Source organism: Lepidochelys olivacea, assembly GCF_965140295.1.
Source record: "Lepidochelys olivacea isolate rLepOli2 genome assembly, chromosome: 4".
Lineage (NCBI taxonomy): Eukaryota > Metazoa > Chordata > Testudines > Cheloniidae > Lepidochelys > Lepidochelys olivacea.
In genome coordinates, this window is record NC_140414.1 from 80,561,939 (window position 1) to 80,586,012 (window position 24,074).

Consider the following 24,074-nt stretch of genomic DNA (forward strand, 5'->3'; position numbering starts at 1 on the left):
TTACCTACATGTAATTTGGGTGGGGAGAGGGGAGGTCACTGCTATGGGGCGTAGTTGCCTCCCCAAAATCTTAGTATGCTTCCCTATCTCCAGACTTTTCACAGGTCTAGTGCTTCATTACGTCTTCCCCTTTTTGCATCCTCCCAACTTCAGAGGATATGATATAATCACATATATCGTTCAACTCCCCTCTGTCCCCTGATGTGATTTAAAATAAAATACTTACAGACTGGAAGAAGTTTACTGTTCATTTTCATCCACAAGAGGGATTTGTGTGCACAGTGTTCCATGCAGGGAGACATGTTCATTTCTTTAGCACCATTGCAATGAGACATTTAAGATCATAAGGTTGACCAGGACATATTCTACATTTGAATTGTATTAGCATTACAGCTATGGCATATTTTTTCTAACTCTCTCCTTTTTTAAAAAAAATATCAATTAAATGGGATTTGTTCTCACAGTTTCTGCGAAGAGAATGATTGCCTGTGACATTTAAAAGAAGACTGGACACAGAAAACTGAAAAACAGACTATTGAGAACAATCCTCTGATGGCAGAGAGATGGGACTACATTACCTAACAAGTAGAGCCGGTTAACAATCTTTTGGATTAATCATTTTTTCATTAAAAATGCTGATTTGTTAACACTTAAAAGTTTAGCAAAACAGGGTTGGGGGAGCTGACAAACTTCCTGACTTCCAAAAATATAGAGAATTTTTTTTAATTGCCAAAACCTTTAATTTTGACATTTTTTAAATTAAAAAATCTTGTTTTCTGGCTTTTCCTTTTGAAATGTAAGCTAATTAGACTGAAAAAAGTTATAGAAAAAAGGCTGACGTTCAAATGAAACTTTTTGAAATGATCAGTGCATTCCGATTGACCTGCAACAAAAAAACCTGGAGTTTTCAGTTCACAAATATTGTCACAATTTCAATTTTTCATCCCAAGTCAAGAAGGGGAAAATGTTGAACTCTTAAAAATATTTGCAAGATGAGAAAATCATTTTGCAGCCAGCACTACTAACCAGTCTCTTCCATCTCTAGATTCATACTGTACATACAAAAGAAAAAAAACACACATCAAGGACTACTAATAAGTACACAAAGTACACAAGTGTATTTATTACATTTTTGCAAGCACTTTGTTCTACATTTCAAAAACGCCACCATCAAGCTGTTGGCACATTTATGTACAAAACAGATTAATTGTAATGCCTGCTACAAAGCATTCTTTGTGAAAATACAAACTCTAATACCAGAGAAAAGCCAAAAGCATCAACATCATTACATGAGTTTAAAAGACATAGTTTTAAAAATCATCACAAACTGTTTAAGACACAAAACTGAAACACTACAATATAGAATCCAAAAGAGGTTCATAATACTTTTTGCAGAACCGGTACTGCACATACCAGAAAACTGTTGACCTCGTAAGACAGTCTAAGTGTAAAAAAACAAAAACAAAGAAACAGAAACCAAAAAAAAAAAACCCCAAATCAATCAACTAATACTACTTAATGCATAATCATGCCACAAATAACTATAGTATTACCTTCTACTTACTACAAGAATAGTTAAAAATTACTCATGATGCATGACTAGTAATAGTACAAAGAAGAGTTTTACTCAAGAACTTTTATTAGAAATGCACTTACACCGAGAGAGAATTCACAATGGTCCAATAAGTGCACAAAACTATCTAGGATTTTTAACGCTGACAAAAATGTCTTGTCAGGATACATCACTTTAAAAGACAATTTACAGCATTCTTGTAGCATTAGAAATAGGCAAAAAAAAAAAAGCAAAAACAAACACCAAATTTGGTCCAATAATACTGATTTTTGTAGGGTTTTTTTTTTACACAGGTACTTCCTTCAACTTAACGACTTACCTTTCTGTTAACATTTTCTTACTCAAAATAAAGGTTCAGCTATATTTCTACACTTTCATACAATAAGCTCTGAAGTGGCCTTTTATCTCACTTTCACATAATACAGGTAAACCAGTATGTCTAGGAAAGCTGCAAGCCAAGCTATTGCATTTATGGAAGCCTTCTTGAATATATCACATACAATATATGTATATAGTTCAGACAGGTGCAATCCATTAAAATTTTTAAAGCAGGTAAAAAGACTTCTGACTTGTAAGGTTGCTGTATTTTTGATATATCACTTTCATAAATGTAGCTAAGCAGTAATTGCTCACATCAGCACATGAACAGCTCCAATTCAGCATAACCATTGTTGAATTACAAAGAGATCATTCTGCACAAACCTACGCATAGCTATATGATTTAGTTAACATTTGTCTATATACTGTAACTCTTTAAAGGTAACCGTGGTACAACACCCTTTAAACAGGCAAGAGGCCATGCATTATTAGCACCACGGTCTGCATGCTCACAATATAAACAGGAATACTCACCAATAAAACTTTGAAAGAGAATATTCTTTCAGAACATCAAGAATAATACAATGTTAACAAAGATAAGAAGCACTTTTTTTTTTTTTACCTACTATTACAAATTTAGAAATTGCACCTTTGATTGTTTAAAATGTTCTTAGGACCCTCAATCAAGATGGCCACTGGGCCATCTGGCAAGACTTCCAAATATGAAGGAAACTCATCAGTGTGTTTTCTCTAGATATTGTACATAATGTGCAATGGTCCCTTTGACGTATACCTGTAGTTAAAGTAGTTACTGAAATTAAAACTAAAAAGTATAAAAAGCTATTTTTTTCAAAACCATATAAGAAACAATGCAAAAGGTGTTATGCATAACACATACAAAGTGATTAAAAAAATCAAACACATCTCCGTATTTGACAATAGTTAGTATCCTCGATCGAACAGAACTAATTTCCTTAAGAGGATTCAAGAAAGGCTGTTTAGGAGCTTTGCAGCAGAGAATGGTCACACAAACTATTAACTAATTAGGAAACCAAGTGCTAGACAACCAAAAATTGTATCCGGGAGATTTACAAGTCACCCTAACTATCTTTTGTGAGAAGCACTTTCTTTTTGTTTTTAAAATGGTTAGATGGCCTTTAGTTAAACAACAAAGCATTCAAATGTTAGAAAGTAAGACAAGGTTTCTCTTATGTGTATGCATTGAGCCGCTCTTTAGAGCGGGTAGAATGAATGTCATGAAGCTCTTGTTCCTCCTTTGACTTAATATCCTCATACTTTTGCATTCTGCAAGCATCTTTCACATAGGCCCAGTTAGCAGACAGAACCATGAGATAATGAACCTGTAAGAGAGGAGATAGGGAGTTAGTAACTAATTGCATAGAAACAGAATATATTCAAAGTTGAAAAATTAAGAACAAGATTTTTGGATGGGATCAAAATGCAGAGCAAGTCAGGGAGTGGTGTGCAAAAGCGGTGTAAAGCTCACCTTTGCACTTCATTGATCTTGGGGCTATTCTGTGCATGGTGTGTTCCCTCTACACTGTGACAGAGCAGCCTATGGGCTGCTCTTACTTATATTTGGCTGCAATGGCCATAAAGTCAAAAACATAGCATAGGATCAGCATGGCACAGGGGTGTCCCAGACATGCCCTCTTTCCCCTTTTTTGCTAGCAGCAAGGAGAGTGTGTGTGACAAAAGAGCCCCTCCAGCAGCCCTACTTCACTATTACAATAAGACCATGGATCTGGTTCAACATAAGGTGTCGGTGGTTTTTGATGCAAGAGAAACTGTGTACTCTGAAGTAGAGGCCCATATATCTGCTTGGCTCTAGGCTTCTTAGAAAGGCCAGAAATACTTGAGGAACTGCCCTAATGCACAGAACCTGGGAAACTAGCGGAGGCATCTTTACAGAAGGCAAGGCGACATAGCCATCCTGAATTCTCTTGGGGTCTCTGTCCTATCCTTTACCCTCTCCTACAAAGGAGGAAAAAGAAAGGTTCATCTATAAAGCAGACTTTCATGCTAACTAATAGCTTCAAGAGCACACAGTAGCTCTCCACAGCCCCATAGAGTGCACCTGGCCTCATCAGCAACAATAGAAGCCAAAGAATTTTAACTCATCTGTGTTCCCTCTGAAAAAGCACAAGAAAAGAGTCTAGCCAGCCACTCTTAGTAATCTGCCAGGATCTCTGATGACATCTACATTGCCTGGAATATATGGGTGCTGAACATGAGTTCTCCAAAACACTGACATTTGGACTGCCAGAATAGCCTAGTCACAACTGCTTTAATGGTTACAGTAAACAAACCAAAGAGCAGTGTCTAAGCCAGCTGGGGCAGTTCAGTACAAGATATGAAGGTGGGTGCCAGCAATATTCTCTCCAGGCCACACCTCTCCCAGAGACGATCACACATTGGCCTGCAGATCCCACTGCCAGAGTTCAGTCTTTTCATCCATCACCCATACGTCTCATTGTCTAGTCTGCTTGGTTATCCTGTTTGCTAGTGTAAGTCACTGCAGCTCTAGAACCTGGGTCTGCAGCATCCACCTCCAAGTCACCACCAACAACTGTGAAGCGGACACACTCAGCAGGTCATGAGCCTCAGTGGCCCACTTATCATAGGATGTGCTACCCACAGAGGGCCTGATTGAGAGGACATTCCTGACTTCTGGGGACGATACAGGAAATGTGTCTGTGCAATTAGGTGGAACCTCAGCTAGCTGCTGCTACAGGCTCTGCTTCCTCTTACTGCTCCTGAATGCTGGTTCCTGACCCTGGCTTTATTTCCTGGCTCTGATACCCAGTTTCTGACTCTTGGTTCCTGACCCTGAATTAACCTATGATTCTCATTCCTGACATCTGACTCTGGCTCTAAATAGTAGGCAGGCTGCCCACAATGGGGACTTGACAGATGGCCACTCCCAGGCACCCTGCTGTTGCAGCTACTGCTGACTCCCTGCTAGCAATGGGCTGCTTCCTGGCCTGCTCTCAGGCCCTTCTCAAGCTGCTTAGCCTTCCCTTCAGTCTTCTGCCTCCAGCCAGCTGCTCCACGCAGCCTCTGGCTCTCCCGAGCCTGGTTCCGTCTGACCTCAGAATATTAATTCCTTTTCCTGCACTCTTAGCATTATGGAGCCCTCTGCTGGCTGGCTGAACTGAAGGGTAATACAGAGTACTGAACTAGAAGGTTCGTTACCATACTTTCCAGATTGCCCTGCCTCCCTGAGAATGCTCTTCAATGCCGTCTTATCTGGACAATATGCTGCAGAAAATCTAGTCCGTCCAAGAAAATAGGGTTTACTCCAGTTATTTCCTTGTAATCAAAAAGATGCTAGAGCATCCTGGATATCAGGGACCTGAATCAGTATCTGGTCAAATAAAAATTAAAGATGCTCAATCTGGGAACAGCTCTGGGTCTTGCAAAGGCTTACAGGTGCACAAGGATACTTCCAGTTCTTTGGAAGTATCTCAGATTCATAGTGGGTACAGTACTATCAATTTTATGATGTCCTGTTTGGGCTGGCATCAGCACCACATTTATTCACAACCTGTTTGATGGCAATTGTGGACTGCCTGAACAGACTGGAATTCTTTACCTGAATGAAAGGAAAATCTCCAATTAGAATCAACTTCCAAACTCACCCTATCAAATCCTAGCTGAGACATCCAATTGGGTTGAGGGCACGCTAAACAGGGCTTCGCACTCAGGGAACCTCCGTCTCTCCAAAAACAGCAAATATATAGTCCCACAATTTCTGATAATCATTTAACTGGTATGGAAGGAGATCATGCTCACAGTCAGTCTGAGTTGATCTATGCTAGGTATTCATGAATGGTCTCTGGATCAGGGAATGTTGGATCAAATAGGGAATGCTTGTGATGGATCTCTGCCACCCAACTGTACAATAAGCCTCATTCACCTCTAATAGTAAAACTCCTGGCAAAGCTCAGAAGAGACAAAGGTTTGGTAACATTAATCACTCTATTACAGCCCAAGCAATTAAGTAAAACATGGGTCTGACACTCCAGAAGCCTCCCCACCCACCCCATTAAAAAAAATCATAGTACCACAGTCCTGACAAACCCAATGAAATTTCCTTTGGAGATCGAGTTTATTAAAAGGAAGGTATTTTCTAGTGGCAATGACTTAAGCTTGTAGAACTAAATAAAATTCTGGATCTAATGACTGATCCTCAAGATACTAAGTTTTAAAATAATAAAGGGATGGTTTATATTTTTGCAAGATTCTGCTCCAATGTGATGTTGGAGTTCCTTTTTAATGAGTCCATTACACTGCCAATATTCTTCCCAAGACTACATGCGCATTTCTCCCTCCTCCTTGTAACAATCTTTTATGTACATAAAAATTATCATGTCCCCTCTCAGTCTTCTTTTCTTCAGACTAAACAAAAACCCAATTTTTTCAGTCTTCCCTCATAGGTCATGTTTTCTAGACCTTTAATCATTTTCGTTATTCTTCTCTGGACTTTCACCAATTTGTCCACATCTTTCCTGAAATGTGGCCCCCAGAACTGGACACAATACTTCAGTTGAGGTCTAATCAGTGTGGAGTAGAGTGGAAGAATTACTTCTCATGTCTTGCTTACAACACTCCTGCTTATACATCCCAGAATGATGTTTGCTTTTTTTGCAATAGCGTTACACTGTTCACTCATATTTAGCTTGTGATCCACTATGACCTCCAGACCCCTTTCTACAATACTCCTTCCTAGATAGTCATTTCCCATTTTGTATGTGTGCAGCTGATTGTTCCTTCCTAAGTGGAGTAGTTTGCATTTGTCCTTGTTGAATTTCACCCTATTTACTTCAGACCATTTCTCCAGTTTGTTCAGATCATTTTGAATTTTAATCCTATCCTCCAAAGCACTTGAAACCCCTCCCAGCTTGGTATCGTTCACAAACTTTAAAAAGTGCACTCTCTATGCCATCCCAGGCCCTTGTCCCCATTCTTACTGTTAAAAGTTCCTTAGAGAAGCCATGTCTCAGTGGCTGTCTAATTGCATTTCACACTTCTACGATTTGGCTGACCTAAAGCTAAAGGACCATGTCAAGGTTCATTCAATCTGAAGCAGGGCAGTTTCCATTGCCTGCCTCAGGGATATTTCAGTTTCAGAATTATGCCAGGCAGCACATCGTCCTCACTCCATACTCTTTTGAAGCCCTATTGCTTTCATTTGGTCTTTAGGGAGATAGTCTGATTCAGTCTTTCAGTACTTGTGTCCAAAGTAGGGGAGTCCAAACTCTTCTGCCCCCTAGAATTTATTTTGGATGTCCCTTATTTGAGTTAGCCAACATTTTGAAAATTTTCTACCCCCTGAATGCATCCTATAAGCTTCCCATCATGTAAAGCTGTTTTTTGGGAGCCAATCTACTCACCGCACATAACATTAAAAAAAACCCACCACTTTTCTTTCTTGTTGCTATTGGTCCTATTGTAGCATTATTGTTTACACCTTCTTATAGCAATATCTCAAGCCACTTCCTCTCCAGGAGGAAGAATCCTGTTCAGCTTGCATCTTCAGAGAAGAGGAATTATATATTTTGTAATTCTGCTTCTCTGCAGATATCATACTGCAAGATTCTAACTTAACCATCCCCCCTCAAAGTTGAGCGAAATATCAATTTGTGTTTTTATTTATATATGAACATTTAATGTTCTTTCTACTTGGACACTTCCTTCCATAAATTTAATATTTATTGTTTATATTATTATTTGCGGAGCCTTTGCTTACTACTCATTCACGTACTGATGGGAAAGTTCTAAGAACAGCAGTTTAAAGGTTCAGGATGGTGCCTAACTACAGATAAGTGTGGCTGTTTCTTACTCCTGTCTGTTACTACTGTCCTTAGAAGACAAAAAAATATGACAAATCAATTAAAAGTATACAGGTACTTCTATATAATAACTTGCCAACAGACCCATTCATTTTTCAAGCTGGAACATGGAACTGCATATGGGTGAATGAGCAGGTAATTAATTTGTAAACACAAGCAATCGTATCCTTAATACACAACTTTGAACTCAAAAGGTAGGGTAGCTAGTGGGAAGAAACGGTCCTAGAGTCAAATGATCTTGCTCTACAAAATAAGTTTACAGCAGAATGTGATTCTTAAAAAAAGTATTTCCTTGACAAAAATTTAGATTCTTCTATATTTCAGCATTTGGGAATGGATGGGGTTAGCACTCATGAACAACTCTTTTCTTTTGTAATAAGACTAACTCTGAAAACTGTGTAAAGACACTAAAATAAAAATCGCATTCCTTTTCAGGAAGGCTAGTGAGGCCGAAATAGATCTGCACCTGTGAAGTAATTTGGCTCTTGCAGATATCCCTATATTCACCGGTGTTAATAGAATACAGTACATGACTGTTGTGATTACACATGTTCTTAAAAAGTAATTTAAGCTTCTCAGAAGTCCCTGGGATTATAGATGGAAAAAAATCTTAAATATAATTCTTAAACGACTGGCGATGAACACAACAAACTTTATTGTTGTAGTCAAATATGTATATTCTGGCTTCAGAATTATTAAATCATTGAATTTTAAAATAGTTTTATCAATCTGCAGCTTTGCAAAGGACTGGTGTTTGAATATCAATGATCTTGTTAAAAAGTCTGAATTCATTAATGGGAAAGATCTGTTGTTGTTTCATACAGGCAGGAAAACAGCCAAGGCAAAAGGGATGTGTTTTAACTAGACTGCATCTTTATTTAATCATCTGGGAACTACCCTGCACTAACTTTTATAGAGCAGATTATCTTTCTTTCTTGTTAGAGAGAGGTGAAGGGTTGATGGCAACCCTCTTCGGGGTCTCAGTCTGGTGCTATCCCCACCCCATCACATATGAAGGTTAGGGCTAGGGGGAAAGAGATGTCTCCTTGCTGTACAGCTCCATTAGAAGCTCCAAGCACGTTCCCCAGCTTCTTTAGGGGATTCCTTCCCCATAGTCTATTTCCAATTCCAGTTTGTCAGGGAACCAGACCCCCTATGGAATGAGTATGTGTGCTGGACAGCTATCAAGTGCAACAATTTGAATCTAATCTCCTGTCCTATCCATTAGGTCACTGGGCTGCTGTGAGTAGGGCAAAAAATCCCAACACCACCACAGACACCCTGGCCAATCTGGCAGTGAGGGGGAAATTCCTTCTCAGCCCAAAAAGGGTGACTAGCATGATTCTCACAGAAAAACGAAACAACCCAATCCTCTGGTAAACTCAGAGGTGGGAGCTGCTTGTCCAACAGGCAGTGGTACCCGGACCATAGGGGAAAAGGCTTATATAGCCTCCCCTCTGTTGCACAGGAACCAACCGTCTTCCTCAGAGCTCCTGCATCTTCATCCTGCATCTTCATGATTTGGGAGAGGGAGGTTCTTTAACCTCCCACTCCCATATCATGAAGATATCATTCTGGTGAAGGAGAAAAAACTGTCCTTAAAGGGAACCAGCCCTTTTTGTCCCTGCAAGTCAAGACAATGAGCCCTACCTTTGAGGCTGACAGTGTGCAGGTTGAAGGACTGTGCCTAAAAAATAATGCATCACAAATAGGGCTGTTGATTAATTGCAGTTAACTCATGTGATTAACTCAAAAATATTAACTGTGATTAAAAAATTAATCATGATTAATCGTACTGTTAAACAATAGAATACAAATTGAAATTTATTAAATATTTTGGATTTTTTTTACATTTTCAAATATATTGATTTCTATTACAACACAGAATACAAAGTGTACAGTGCTCACTTTATATTATTGTTTTTATTATAAATATTTGCACTGTAAAAATGATAAACAAAAGAAATACTATTTTTCAATTCACCTCATACAAGTACTGTAGTGCAATCTCTATTGTGAAAGTGTAACTTACAAATGTAATTTTTGTGTTACATAACTGCACTCAAAAACAAAACAATGTAAAACTTTATATTCTACAAGTCCACTCAGTCCTACTTCTTGTTCAGCCAATCACTAAGACAAACAAGTTTGTTTACATTTACGGGACATACTGCTGGCTGCTTTTTATTTACAATGTCACCTGAAAGTGAGAACAGGTGTTCGCATGGCATTTTTGTAGCCAGCATTGCAAGGTATTTACATGCCAGATATGCTAAACATTCATATGCCCCTTCATGCTTTGGCCACCATTCCAGAGGACATGCTTCCATGATGATGATGCTCATTAAAAAATATAATGCATTGAATAAATTTGTGACTGAACTCCTTGAGGAAGAATTTCATGTTATAGGAGTCTCGGATGACGACCCAGCACATGTTCATTTTAAGAACACTTTCACAGCAGATTTGACAACATGCAAAGCAGGTACCAATGTGAGATTTCCAAAGATAGATACAGCACTCGACCCAAGGTTTAAGAATCTGAAGTGCCTTCCAAAATCTGAGAGGGATGAAGTGTGGAGAATGCTTTCAGATGTCTTAAAAGAGTAACATTCCGATGCGGAAACTACAGAACCCAAACCACCAAAAAAGAAAATCAACCTTCTGCTGGTGGTATCTGACGAAAATGAACATGCATTTGTCCTCTCTACTTTGGATAGTTATTGAGCGGAACCCATCATCAGCATGGATTCATCTCCTCTGGAATAGTGGTTGAAGCATGAAGGGACATATGAATTGTTAGTGCATCTGGCACGTAAATATCTTGCGATGCCAGCTACAACAGTGCCATGTGAAAACCTGTTCTCACTTTCAGGTGACATTGTAAACAAGACGTGGGCAGCATTATCGCCTGTAAATTGTAACCAAACTTGTTTGAGTGATTGGTTGAAGTAGGACTGAGTGGACTTGTAGGTTCTAAAGTTTTATATTGTTTTATTTTTGAATGCAGTTATTTTTGTACATAATTCTACATTTGTAAGTTCAACTTTCATGATAGATTGCACAACAGTACTTGTATTGGGTTGTAATCAAAAATAAATACAAAATGAGCACTGTACACTTTGTATTCTGTGTTGTAATTGAAATCAATATATTTGAAAATGTAGAAAACATCCAAAAATATTTAAATAAATGGTATTCCATTATTGTTTAACAGTGTGATTAATCACAATTAATTTTTTTAATTGCTTGACAGCCCTAGTCACAGATCATTCTACATGGCATGTTGCTAAGATGGACTCTTTGGTATTTAAAAAAGTTACCACTGCAAATAAATAAAATATGTCCTTTCAGATTCATTTTCCCAATTCAGGAGGGAGATTAAATATTTTCAGCTAAAACAGTTCCTAAAATTCGTATTTCCCCAGAAAACGGCATCCAAGATGGAATTTGCCATCAGTTTTTTGGAAAAAACATAAATTAGTTTAATTTTCCAATACTTCAAAATCTGCAGTTACTGCTCAATGCCTGAGGGCCAAACGTTGCCTTTTGGACACATGCATCAGAGGTCCAGTGAAGTCAAGGGAAGCCATGTGAGTGACTTGAGGGCAAAATTAGGACCAAAAGGTCTGTTTCTGTTGTTTTGGCTTTGCTAGCACATATTTAGAATAATAGTTTAACCCCAAAATACATGGGACTTAAGATCAGGAAAGCCAATACTCAGTCCTGGACTAAGTGACAAGTTTGAAGTCCAATACTGCATGAACAATCAGGACTAGGAACCGAGAGATTTATTCCTTGAGATTGCAAGGATTTCCTCACCACAACCACCTTTCCGTGTGCATCTAGGGTCCACAACAGTGGGCTGGATAATGGGGTTGCATCCAGGGTGAAGCTTCTTGTTGCTGGCTGACCTCTTTTTCTACTTTTCCACACGGAAGATTGAGAATTTGACTACAAACTGCTTTAGTCCACACCAGTGTGGTGTAAATTCTAGTGCACACTAGCATGTTGCACGCTAACTGGCCCAAGTGGACCCTACTGGCATGCACCAAAAGGGTCCCTAGTGCGTGTTAATGTGGTACTGTCTGAAATAGGATGGGCAGTTAGTGTGCAACATGGTAGTGCACACTAGACTTTACACCCTGTTGGTTTGGACTCAACCACTGTATAAACAAGCTTGAAGGAAGGCTGAAAAGAACTCAGGATGGTGCCTTAAATTCAAGCAGGAGACCATCTGCTCCTTCAACATGAGGCAGGAAACAACTTGGGATTCTGCCAGCACAGAGCTTAGAAGTTAGATGCAAAACTTCCTGTAACACCACCTGCCTGAAGGACAGGGAAAAAGAGCTCACTCCCTCATTTACACCCAGGAGCAACCATGCAATGGAAACCTATGCTTCATGAACAAAACACATAATAATGCAGTGGCATGAGTGTATGTATCTGAGAGCAGAATTTGTCATTTGGTGTCACTTCAAAGCTTCTGTACTACCTTCAATGTATAGACCAAATTCTGTCCTCGGATACATGCATGCAGTTCCCATTGAAGCCGTATGTGCCTATCTGCAGCCAGAATTTTACCGTGTGCTTAGCTTTTGGTAGTCTTCATTTTCTATCTGAACAGCTGCACGCAATAGTGGTCCAAAAGTGCATTATCTATAACTAATATGATGCAACGAATACCTCTCTCTACAACTGCCATGATTGCATGCACTGATGTCTATGGAAATAATGGTTCATGGTACAATTTACTGAGTAATTTAAAAAAAACCCAAAATTAGCTCAATGACTACAAAGTAAGCATGAACATGGAATGGCAGACAAGAATAAATGCAAATGGGCTCTCTTAGCCAAGCAATGCTAGAAGTGGCAGAGGAAGAATCTGCTGAGCAGGGGTCCTGGAGTGAAAAAGCCATGATAATGTCCCAGTATTTTTGGGCTATATGGGTGCTTAAAAGTGACAGTAGCTACACATGCCAGCATACGTAGGGTATGGAATAAACCAAACACCCACACTACCACAACACACCCCAATGGGCTGTGAAGAACTGTGGTCCACACTAGCCCCCTTCCCTTATCACCTCTGGAGTACTGGCAACCTATTATCGTTCCTTTCTGCCCATTGCATTTTAGGGGAGGGGCTCTCGACACCCTATACCTCCCCCCCTTTAGAGGACCCACTTAAGTTACTGATAATTTAGCCTATCATCTCTTTTACTGGCACCTGGAAACCTCTATCGGTCTTTGCAGAAATATCTAAACAGTTTAAATACTCTCATCTTCTCTTAAAATAATTTGTCATCAGAAATGCTCCCCTTCCCTCACCTTCTTTGTCATATTGCCTAGCTCTTAAAAATTATTTCCATCTTTTCTTACTATAATTACTTTAGCAAAATTAAAAATTCTAGGACAGAAGCAAACAATGCGTTCACTTGCTTTAAATAGCTACTTAGTTCATGAATCAAATGTCAGAAAATACATGATTTTCTCTATTGAATATATTAAAGCTTTCTCCAGTTAATTAGAGTGCTCTGTCCACAAATTTAACTTGAAATTATTGGCCATAGATAAAATAATACTTCTTTGGCAAAGTGGTGAGGGAAGAATACTTAGCTAATTCTTTTTTCCCCAAGCTGAATCAAATCTTTCTGGAAATACCTGCTGTCACTTTGGGTTCCAATAGGGTTTGTCTGCAGCAGCTCACTGAGCTGCTACTTTTTCCTGATAGTGACTGCCTTGTGCTCCAGCATCTAATCTTTCATGTTAAATAACCAACAACCCTAGTTAAATCCTTTATGTCTGTGAAGAAAACCTTCAAAGTGTGAGCCAAGTATAAACTGATGTAATTATATTGTCTTGAATCTGTCAACAGCCTGAGAATAACTCTAAGAAAATTGTGAGCTTTCCTAATACATTTCAATTAGATGTTTACTCTGGAGCCTAACAATGGAATTATTAGTGTAAGTGTAAATAATCATTTTGCTGCTGAGCAAACTACACAAGAAAAAATGGGAGATACACTCCCTTATAAATTCTGTGCAATCTGCTGTGCTGCTGTCTCAGTGTGTAAATTGTAAATGGACTGTGCTCAAGCTGTGGTTATAATTTAGGGGATTACCAAAACGGCAACCTGCCTAAACTGTCTTACTCAGAAAAGCAGTTTTTAAAGAAACATTAGAAGCAGTCATACTTGACGAGAGTAACTAATTCAGAAGTGGTATGTGTTCTGTGTGATTGACATATTAGCATAGAGGGGCTATTATCAGAGATGGTTAAATTGGTTTGGGCAAGAGAAGGACTGAGAAGGCATCCACTCCCCAGACATAACCTGAACTTTATTTCAGAGTCAGATACATCCCCAACTACCACTGAGACTATTTTGCTGTGTGGGGCCTCACAGCCTCTCTAAAAGACACCACTGATGCCCTGTCATTCCTAGGTTTGGAGTCGCTCTGTGCCTTCCTTTTTATTTATTCCTCAGTCTATATTGCATGCCTATTGGACATCTGCCCTTTTACATAAAGATATGTACTATGGGGCCGAAGGTAAAATAGCCTTCACTCTGGCTCCTGCCACTACAGAACATGTGGAGATTTGAAGCTTGTTTTATGCAAGCAGGGGAGTCTGAATGAGGATCACCAATAGGGCAAAATTGGTGGTTTGGATAAAGCAGCATTGTCTCTAAGGAACTGAGTATAAAGGCTGAGCCAAAAACTCCTAAATTCAAAACCTTCTCTACCACAAAATCACTGTGCAGCCACGGAATACTACTTCTCAGGTGTGTTGTAAGGATGAATTAGTTAACAGTGCTTTGAAAAATATTAAGTGATACACAAGTGCTAAGTGTTTGTTAGTTGAACTTTTAAATGCTTATTTGAACCAATGATCCTTTCATGAATTTCCCATCACAAGAGAATATAGCTTAGATCAGCCATGCAGTGGAAACATAATTTTCTCTTTAAAATGTTATAGCATTAGTATTTCTTCTTGATGAAGAAAAATCTGCTTTTGGAAGAGCTGAGAGTTAATCAATTAATGTAATATAAAGTACAGATCATTCTACTTACACAGTACTTTTCATCTTGAAGCAATTAAATATAATTTTTAGACATTAATTCATCTTCTTGCTACTCTGTCACAGTAGCAGAGGTAGCTGTATTGTAGATGTAGAAACTGAGGCACAGAAGCTGATTCGTGCAACAGGGCTACTAGTTCAGTCCGCTTGACCATGCCCAGCTTTCTCTCTTTGCCCAGTATAAAGGTGTAGCAGATAGTAAAACATTTTAAAAAACTACATCTTCAATTTGTAACGATGAACAGTAGTTTTGTGGCTTGTTTGGTGTAAGTGAAACAGTTTTCATAGGTGAAAAAATAATCCCCCAAAAAGCATTATTATTAATAGGCTTGGAAGGATTAGATTTTTATCAGTAAATGTCGATCTCACGCACACACTGACAAAAAATATTTCCATAGATAATAATGAAAATTTACAGATTAATAAATTTTCAAGCAGCATTTCTCTTACTTTACCTTAGAGTTTGATTTAAGGCAATTTACTTTACATGTATACTTTGACTGTGATGTTGACAGTTTGTGATTTAACAGTTATAAAGCTTTAACTTTTTGAATCTCAGTCTCTACTGTCATTAAATAATTATTGTCTGGCCTAGCCACTTTCTCTGCTCCCTCATACGTTCTCCAACTGTGAACTTTTAAATGAATAAATATCTTTAAAAATGCTTAAAAATAAACATTGATATTATCCATCGAAATTCTAAAAAGATAAGAATTGAATTCTCCCAAACCTAATTCTAAATCATATTTTTTACAGTGGTACGTAGGGGCCAGCCGCGAATGGTGCTTAACACTGTACAGACACAGAGTAACAAACAGTCCCCAATCCAAAGACTTTACAATTTAAATAGTCACAACAGATGCATAATTTTGGCCAATCTAGTGTTATATTTTTTGAAAATGCTACCATGTTCATAGCAATAAACAATGTTCATTGGCAAAAATGGCAACATTTCCTCCTGGATAAAATCTAAGAGCTCAACCTCTTCCTCAATCTCTGCAAAAGGATGTTCGTCATTTTAACATCAGCAGCACAGCTGAAAATGAACATGAAGAGACAGTAGGCAGGCATGTGCACACAGAGGAGGGTACGAGGAGGAAAAAGTTTGGTGGGATTGCCCTGCAGTTTGCCCAAAAGACCCTTCTAAACATAGCAGAGGAACAGATACTTACAGGAATTTTAATATTAACAAATCAGGATAGGCTGTTTAAAGGAGGATTTAACATAAAATAGCATTTTAAATTAGTAATTAAAAAAAACAGTTAACAGTATCCCTTTAAATTCATATGCCTTATTTTGTCTAGTAGTAATCGAATGTATTTTTCAGCTACTAATTCTACTGCTGACAGTAATGTATAAACAGGATATGTCAGTGATTTAGATATGGCTGTATGTTCAGGGGCAGTGTCTCCAGTAGCTTACCATAGCAATGACTGCTGCTCCAGCTCCAGCAAGTGCCACAATGAACAAATGGAATGTCATGTTTAGCTGTAAAGGGGGACAAAGAAAACAAATTTCATAGTAGTAACTCTGCATAGAAACCAAAAAGCCAGCATCTGACAGCGCAAACGACTACTTTCCCCCTGCCATTGCGATTCAGTAATATTTTTGACCAAATTCACTGCTGGCATGGTGTACGTAGAGATGAAACTACAGTGCTTTTATTTTCAGGGTACTGCACTTGAAAATGTCTAAGAGCTCAGTGTGGGTGCAGAAACTCCAGCCATTTTGTTTTCAAAGTTGCTACAGTCTGTAACCAAGGAGATTTACATGCACTGGGGTGAAAGCCTGGCCCATGAAAGCCAACGACAAAACTCCCATTGACTTCAGAAGGGCCAGGATTTTAGCCAGTGGGTTCATTTATGGAGATATTACTTTTGTATGTTAACGTCGTTTTCTTTGATCTAAATTAAGAAAAATAATAATCGGAACTAAAATATATAGTCTTTCTTTATGGAAAAAAATACAAAGTGTGTAGCTCCATCAAAGTCATGGGAGTTATAGACTCCTACACCAGTGGGAAAAAATGGTCCAATGAGTTTAACAACATTACTGTTCTGTTACAGTATAACCATAATTTCTTCCAACTCCCTGTACTGTCTTTTTTCCTAAATATAAGGACAATAATGTTTTTCATAATTTCTTCTCACTATGTAGCCGATGCATTAACCCTCAGTAAAATCTAAAATTAAAAGTTACAGGTTTAATGGAATCTTGTTTTTTTTAAACCAAAAAATCAAAATGTAATTACAAAAATAATAGTTGAAGAAACTATGTTGATGGGGGATGTTTTCTAGGGGAAAGGAAAAGGACTGTATTTTTTCCCTTGTGCCTTCATTCTATCACTTTGTCTACAATTAAGGAGGTAAGTGTTGGAGAAAACCATATATGCCAGTTACTTCCTACTAAAATGACGATTATGGATTTGGCAAAAAAACTCAAACTTAGCCCATTTACTCACCTCAGTAGATTCACACATCCTCAGGAAATTTTCAGACATGGTGCAAATCTTCTTTTCCTCTCCAATAGTTACAATTCCTGAAACACATAAAATATTCACTAGATTTAGTATTCAAAGCATTCAGTAGTTTTCTTCAAAGGAGCTGAGGAATCCAAATTCTTGGATGTTAGGTAGAACAAAGCAACTGTGGCTCATATTTGACACAACTCTTAGGTCTTCAATTGGTCTCTCTCATTGTCATAAAGCTGACATGTTACCCTTTTGGTAACAGTATGAATGGAAGCAACACACAGAATCATTCCTCAATCCATCTTTTATATTTTCACTTTGGATTTTATTAATTCCAACCAACAGGGTATTCAAATATTAGAAAACAACTTTCAGCCAGTGCACATACTAGGATCCAAATTTGCTTGCCTGGTGCAAAGCGTCTGTTAGAGGCTATAAAAGTATGTTACCCAGAGGTATGCTTAATCATCTGTTGATAATGAATGCAGCTGCACTGTTCACTTTGGCACGTGACAAGATACTAAAACATAGATTAGCTTGTTGAAAACTACTGTGTTACTGTGGGAAGTAGTAATGTTGTCTTCCCTGTAGGGGATCGGTGGGTTTTTTGCAGGACTTGCAAACCAGATGGAAACTGTAAAGATTATATAAATAAAATACAGATGCAAACTTTAGCAAAACAAAAGCCCCACACAGCATTTCCAGAGATAAGCATTGACCTTTAAATGGCTCTCAGATCACTTATCTTCTGGGGAACAAAGTAAGAAGACTAGCTGTTATTGCATCATAGAAGTCAGAAATAGAAAAGAACAATTCATCAAATCATCAAATCCACTTCTTCCAGATCAGGACATAGGCCTGTTGACTGTATGATACTGAGGCACTCTTTCTTCCTCTATTGCTAAGCTATCAGATAGACAAAAAAGCTACAGGAAGAGGCTTAGAATTGACTAAGCAAAGACTATGGCAGGCGGAGTACAGACAGACATTCTCTTTGCAAAGCACAGGAGCCATCCCCTGCCTCCTCCCAGTCAGAGGGTGGATCCTGAGACATGACAGGGAAATGGTGCAAGAATGTACTCGGTTTAAAGCTATGCCTATCCCTCCTTGTGATCTAACCATTCTAACAATAGGAGATGTTTATCATTTCCCCCTTCAGCACTGCCTTCTTCCTTATTTCAGTCTTAACTCCTCCTTATGACTTTTGTCCCTCATCTCCTTTAACATATCTGTGAACACGCTCCACTTTGTTGCCATCTTTCTAAGCTGACCAGAATTGGGAGCAGTTTTCCAGCTGCAGACTCACTACAGCCATTATCACCAGGGTAGTAGAAGTTTCCAACCTAATATGTGGTACCTTTGTGTATACAGATCAATACTACATTTTTATGCTGTATTGCACTGCAAGCTCATTGCTAAATTTCTGTCTACTGCTGACCCTACAGTAAGTCTTTTTTACTGCTTTCCAGTACCCTACCTCCTACACCTCCTGGGTTTCAGATTGTTTCCCATGTATGTAGCAATTTTCATTTTTCCTGGTTGACTCTCAGTCATATTCTTATTTCCAGTTCATATTTTTAATTTCTCTCAGTCTTTTTGTTTGATTTCTCTATTTTCAGTAGTGTTTGCAATAACTCCAATTTTAGTGATGTCTATGAATTTAACTGATGTGCCTTAAATCTGCACACCATTGAAATGATAGAATATAGACTCACTTTTTTGTTGGTTTGTTTACCAATTTAAATACTTATTCTGTACCAACCTGTAAGGTGTTAGGCAAAAATTTTGGAAGCATCAAGGGTTTGCAGACAACATTCCCAACAAATATTTCTAAAAGGCTGCTTTGTTAACTGGCTTTGAAGTCTCAATTCACATTAAGCATCCATCATTCACCTACCAAACTGACGAAGGTCCAAGCAGAGATTAGCCCCTTCCACTAAAGTGGTATTTCGGCAAATGGTCCACAGATTGAAGTACATGTAAACAGGCAGAGAGGTGAAAGCTGTGACCCCTAGCCAGGCCAGCATGAAGACGTACGTCAGCATAATAAACTATATGAAATACAAAGGAGAAAGAGAGAGAAACAAAACCAGTAGAACATTTAAAAAACTCTGAAACCAACTCAAATACAGAACCATACCCAACATGCATGCAGCATTCTCAGTTTTTTTTTCCTGTTGTTTGGAAGTTCCATTACTTTCCTAGTGTTTAATAGACGGGCAGTTTGTGATCTGCCCAGAGTAAGGGGCAGTGCACTATTGTGCTGCCTCTGGAACAGCCCAGAGTCACAATCTCCCTCCCCAGTGCTCCTGGGTCTATACCTGATCCAATGTACATCACATGATGTGCCGGTTTAACTATCTCACTGGGCACCATAGGGATGGTGTGGAACCAACTCTCTGCTCCTCCTCTCCCCCTACCCAGGAGAGGATATAATGGCTGTAGTGCAAATAACTGATGGAGGAATGCAAGGGAGGTCCTTGTGCCCACGTATGGCTCTATGCTACTTCGTGAGCTCAAGCCATGATTTAGACCATAGTTAAAATGAATCACTTGCCATTGCAAGCAAAGCATCTCATTGACTTCAATGTGTATTGGATCAGACGCAATGAGGCACCTCTCTCACGTATTTGCAAGCCTGACACTAATACAAAGGGCTTTCCCATTATAAACAAACTGGAAAATGTACCTCCGTCACTAGGCAAAGCACTGAATCGTGTTTTATAAACTATGTTGCAGCTATGTATTCTCCGAGTGCTATTATTTTAACCTCTCGTTTCTAGAGTAGAGCAATTTAAAATTCTAGCTGTGTATTTATAGCAACCGCTGAACTCCATTTGACTTCAGATCCAAAACCCATGTAACATCTAGAGGCAGTGAATATGCTTCAGTGTCACAGTGCTGACTATCGGAGACAACTAGTACAGTATTCCATTAATGGTTGCTCTTTTCTTATTTTGTACTGAACAAACTGTGTAAAGACCAGAAAAATATGCCAAACTGCTAAAAACAATCACTGAGCCTGAACACTGGAGCCAAACACCCACATTTGAAATGGACATTGATCGAGATTTTGCAGTGCTGCTCCATATTGAAGAACTACATTTTTTTAGTATGTTTCTCAAATAATTCCACAGTCCCTGTGATGGGGTGCCTCTCCCAGACAGGCATAAAAGGGGTTAGCCATGCCCTGCGCCAGACGTAGCAATGGAAGTGAGTACTCCAAGAGGCCCAGAGGGGCTGCGGAAAGCACAGCCAATCAGGGAGGCATTTCAGGGAGCAACCAATCAGGGCCCAGCATGCTCAGATAAAAGGGAGCTGCAGGGCAAAGTAGAGAGCAGCTGCTGCTGGGAGCCCAGGGAGTAAGGACTGCATCCCTGGAGGATTGAGAGAACTAAACTCCTTGGACAGAGCAGCAAGGACCAGGGAAGCAAGTGGGAGCTCCTGGCTGGCTGCTGGGACTGAGCAGCTGAGTCCCCTGAGATGAGGGTGAAGAAGGTATTGGCGCCATGGGGAAGCGGCCCAAGAAAATATAGCAGCATTGACGGAGGTTACAGAGGAGCAGCAGGAGGCTGCTAGTTACAGGGTTCCTGGGCTGAGGCCCGGAGTAGTGGGTGGGTCGGGGTTCCCACCACTAGGAAAGTGGTTCGACAGTTGAACAGAAATAATCCCCACCCACAAGGGGGAAAACACGGATGGTGACCTAACCAGAGGGCTGAGTCGCAAAGAGGATGCTACAGTTCTAGGAACTGAGAGAGGAGCTGTAGGCGGGAACAAAGATAGATTGCTGGTGTGCAGATTGTGGATAGGGCAGTCAGCCTAGAGCTAGTCCCTCACATGACCAGGAAGAGGTGCCAGTCTGGCGATGAGGGCTGCACCTCACGACAGTCCCAATGACAGCCTAAGGCCTGAATCCCTACAATGCATATCAAACATTGAATCTAACAGTAAGGAACTAATATAAGTAATGCTGGATGATCTGCCCAACAAACGAGGAAAAAAAACCCAACATTTTCTGGTTCCTGTAAAGAAAGTTCTCTTGCATAAGTTTAAAAAGCCCAATTATAAATATCCAGTATGTGGACTGTATATCACTGTGGCTATGTTCCTGTCTATGTCACTACAATAAAAGAAAGCTAAACATGGCTAGACGTAGAGTTAAGTAGCAGGAGGGGTGAAAGTGGGACCCTACCGGCAGGGCCGCCAACAGGTGAAGCAAAAGGGGCAATGATATTAAAGTGCTGCAGCAGCGCTTTAAAGTCATTGCCCCTTTTGCCCCACCGGGCCACCAACGGGGAAGGGGGTGGGCACAAAAGGGGAAGCTGCCCTTAGGCTGGTGATTTAAAAGGGCCCAGAGCTCCCAGGCACTGCTGCCACTACAACAGCAGCGGCCAGAACCCTGGACCCTTTTAAATCACCGCTGGAGCCCTGGGCGGCATGGGCCAGGCAGCATGGATGGGCTGGCTGGGGGGGGGGGTCTGCAATCCCACCCCTTCCGCCCGAGGCCCCACCCCTGCCAGGGTCCAGAGCTGACCCCTGTGCCAATAAGAATTTAATATTACTTTCACCCCTGAGTAGCAGTATGCACCAATTTACACCATAGACAAACCCTGCCCACCATTAGTAGAGTCTGTTCCTCTGTTAAATGAACTGATGGAAGACCAAGAGATAATGAAGAATCAAGAACAACTCCAGAACCTTGAAAAGATGGTATCCCTATAAGGGTAAAAAGTGAAGTAAGACAGACTTTCCCCCCACAGTTCATAAGAATGGCCTTCCTGGGTCAGGCCAATGGCCCATCTAGCTCAGTATCCTGTCTTCCAGCAGTGGCCAATGTCAGGTGCTTCAGAGGAAATGAACAGAACAGGTAATCATTGAATCATCCATCCCCTGTTATCCACTCCCAGTCTGGCAATTAGAGGGTAGGGCCACCCAGAGCAGCGGGTTGCATCTCTGACCATGTTGGCTAATAGCCATTGATGGACCTATCCTCCATGAACTTACCTAATTATTTTTGAATTCCATTATACTTTTGCCCTTCACATCATACCCTGGCAATGAGTTCCACAGGTTGATTGTGTGTTGTGTGAAGAAGTACTTTATTTTGTTTGCTTTAAACCTTCTGCCTATTAATTTCATTGGGTGACCCCTGGTTCTTGTGTTATATGAAGGAGTAAATAACACTTCCCTATCCACTTTCTCATTCATTATTTTATAAAATTCTATCATATCGCCCCTTAGTGGTCTCTCTTCCAAGCTGAACAGTCCCAGTTCTTTTAATCTCTCCTCACATGGAAGCTGTTCCATATCCCTCTTCATTTTTGTTGTCCTTCTCTGTACCCTTTCCAATTCTAATATATCTTTTTTGAGATAGGATGACCAGAACTGCACAGTATTCAAGGTCTGAGCATATTCATTTACAAGTAATTACTTGGCACCATAGCAGCACTTAAGAGTTTTGAATTTCAGACTAAAAAGCAAAAGATGTTCTTAATTTATTATCAAGCTAAAGAGTTTTATTGCTAAAGAGTTTTATGTGTGTGTTTGTGCCCTTTTTAGAATAGCTTTTCAATTTAAAGCTTATTTTAAAATTTCACTTCAGGAGTAAAAAATATCTCCCCTGTTGAAGTTTTCTACTCTTGCAAGAAATGTGCTTTGGACCTGTAGTAGCATTACAATATTTTCTGTCTTCTTATCCATCCCTTTCATAATGGTTCCAAACATTGTTAGCTTTTTTGACCGCTGCTACACATTGAGTGGATTTTTTCACAACTCCAAGAGCTCTTTCTTGAGTGGTAACAGCTAATTTAGATCCCACCATTTTGTATATATAGTTGGGGATTATGTTCTCCAATGTGCATTACTTTGTATTTATCAACCCCTAATTTCATTTGCCATTTTGTTGTCCAGTCACTTAGTTTTGTAAGATCCCTTTGTAACTCTTTGCAGTCACCTTTGGACTTAATTATCTTCAGCAATTTTGTATTGTCTGCAAATTTTGCCATCTCACTGTTTACCCCTTTTCCCAGATAATTTATTAATATATTGAACAGCACCAGTCCCAGTGCAGATCCCTGGGGGACACCACCACTTACCTCTCTCCATTCTGAAAACTGACCTTTTATTCCTACTCTTTATTTCCTGTGTTTTAACCAGTTACTGATCCATGAGAGGATCTTCCTTCTTATCCCATGACTGCTTACTTTGCTTAAGAGCCTTTGGCGAGAGCCTTTTCAAAGGCTTACTGTAAGTCCAAGTTCCTGGTTATGCAAACAAATAGAAAGCCATACTTAGAGGTGATGTAAATGGCAGTGTAAACTGTGAATGCAAGCAGTATGCTGAGGTGGAAAGCTGGGATTGTAGCAGTAAAAACAGTTATCAAGAGCAAGAAGATGAAAGATAAAGTACGCTGTGGCTTGCCCTATCTTGCATCTTCTTTGCACCTGCCTATTGGTTACTTTCCTTCTACAACCTCACCTGCCTATTGGTTACTTTCCTTCTACAACCTTCTTCAGTGTCTGACAATAACACTTAATAATATCCAGTAAGGTGGACATACCAATTTGTACGGCATCGCCTCTGAATTTGTCCCAGAGAATTAAAAAATGACAGCAGGTTGGGATGGAAAAGTGAGAATAATTTCTCTGACTTAAGCACAGAGACATTGTGGAAATGGATTATTACTGCCAGTGATCTATGCTTTCTCTCTCCTCACCAAATATTGACATGCTAGAGGGAACTAAATCAAAACACATAGAT

The 24,074-nt window shown here is 39.6% G+C and overlaps 1 protein-coding gene across 2 annotated transcripts in view; it reads right to left on the reverse strand.

The window, feature by feature from the left end:
- Nucleotides 1–1,095: 1,095 nt before the first annotated feature.
- The window catches only part of GPM6A (glycoprotein M6A), a 352,328-nt gene continuing 329,349 nt past the window's right edge, over nucleotides 1,096–24,074 (reverse strand). For both annotated transcript variants that reach the window (XM_084627081.1, XM_084627080.1), the window contains exons 4-7: nucleotides 19,213–19,366; nucleotides 17,307–17,383; nucleotides 16,268–16,333; nucleotides 1,096–3,252 (exon numbers count right to left, since the gene is read on the reverse strand). In XM_084627081.1, the coding sequence (XP_084483207.1) occupies nucleotides 3,100–3,252; nucleotides 16,268–16,333; nucleotides 17,307–17,383; nucleotides 19,213–19,366 (450 nt within the window). In that variant the 3' untranslated portion in view covers nucleotides 1,096–3,099. The remainder of the gene's footprint in view (nucleotides 3,253–16,267; nucleotides 16,334–17,306; nucleotides 17,384–19,212; nucleotides 19,367–24,074) is intronic.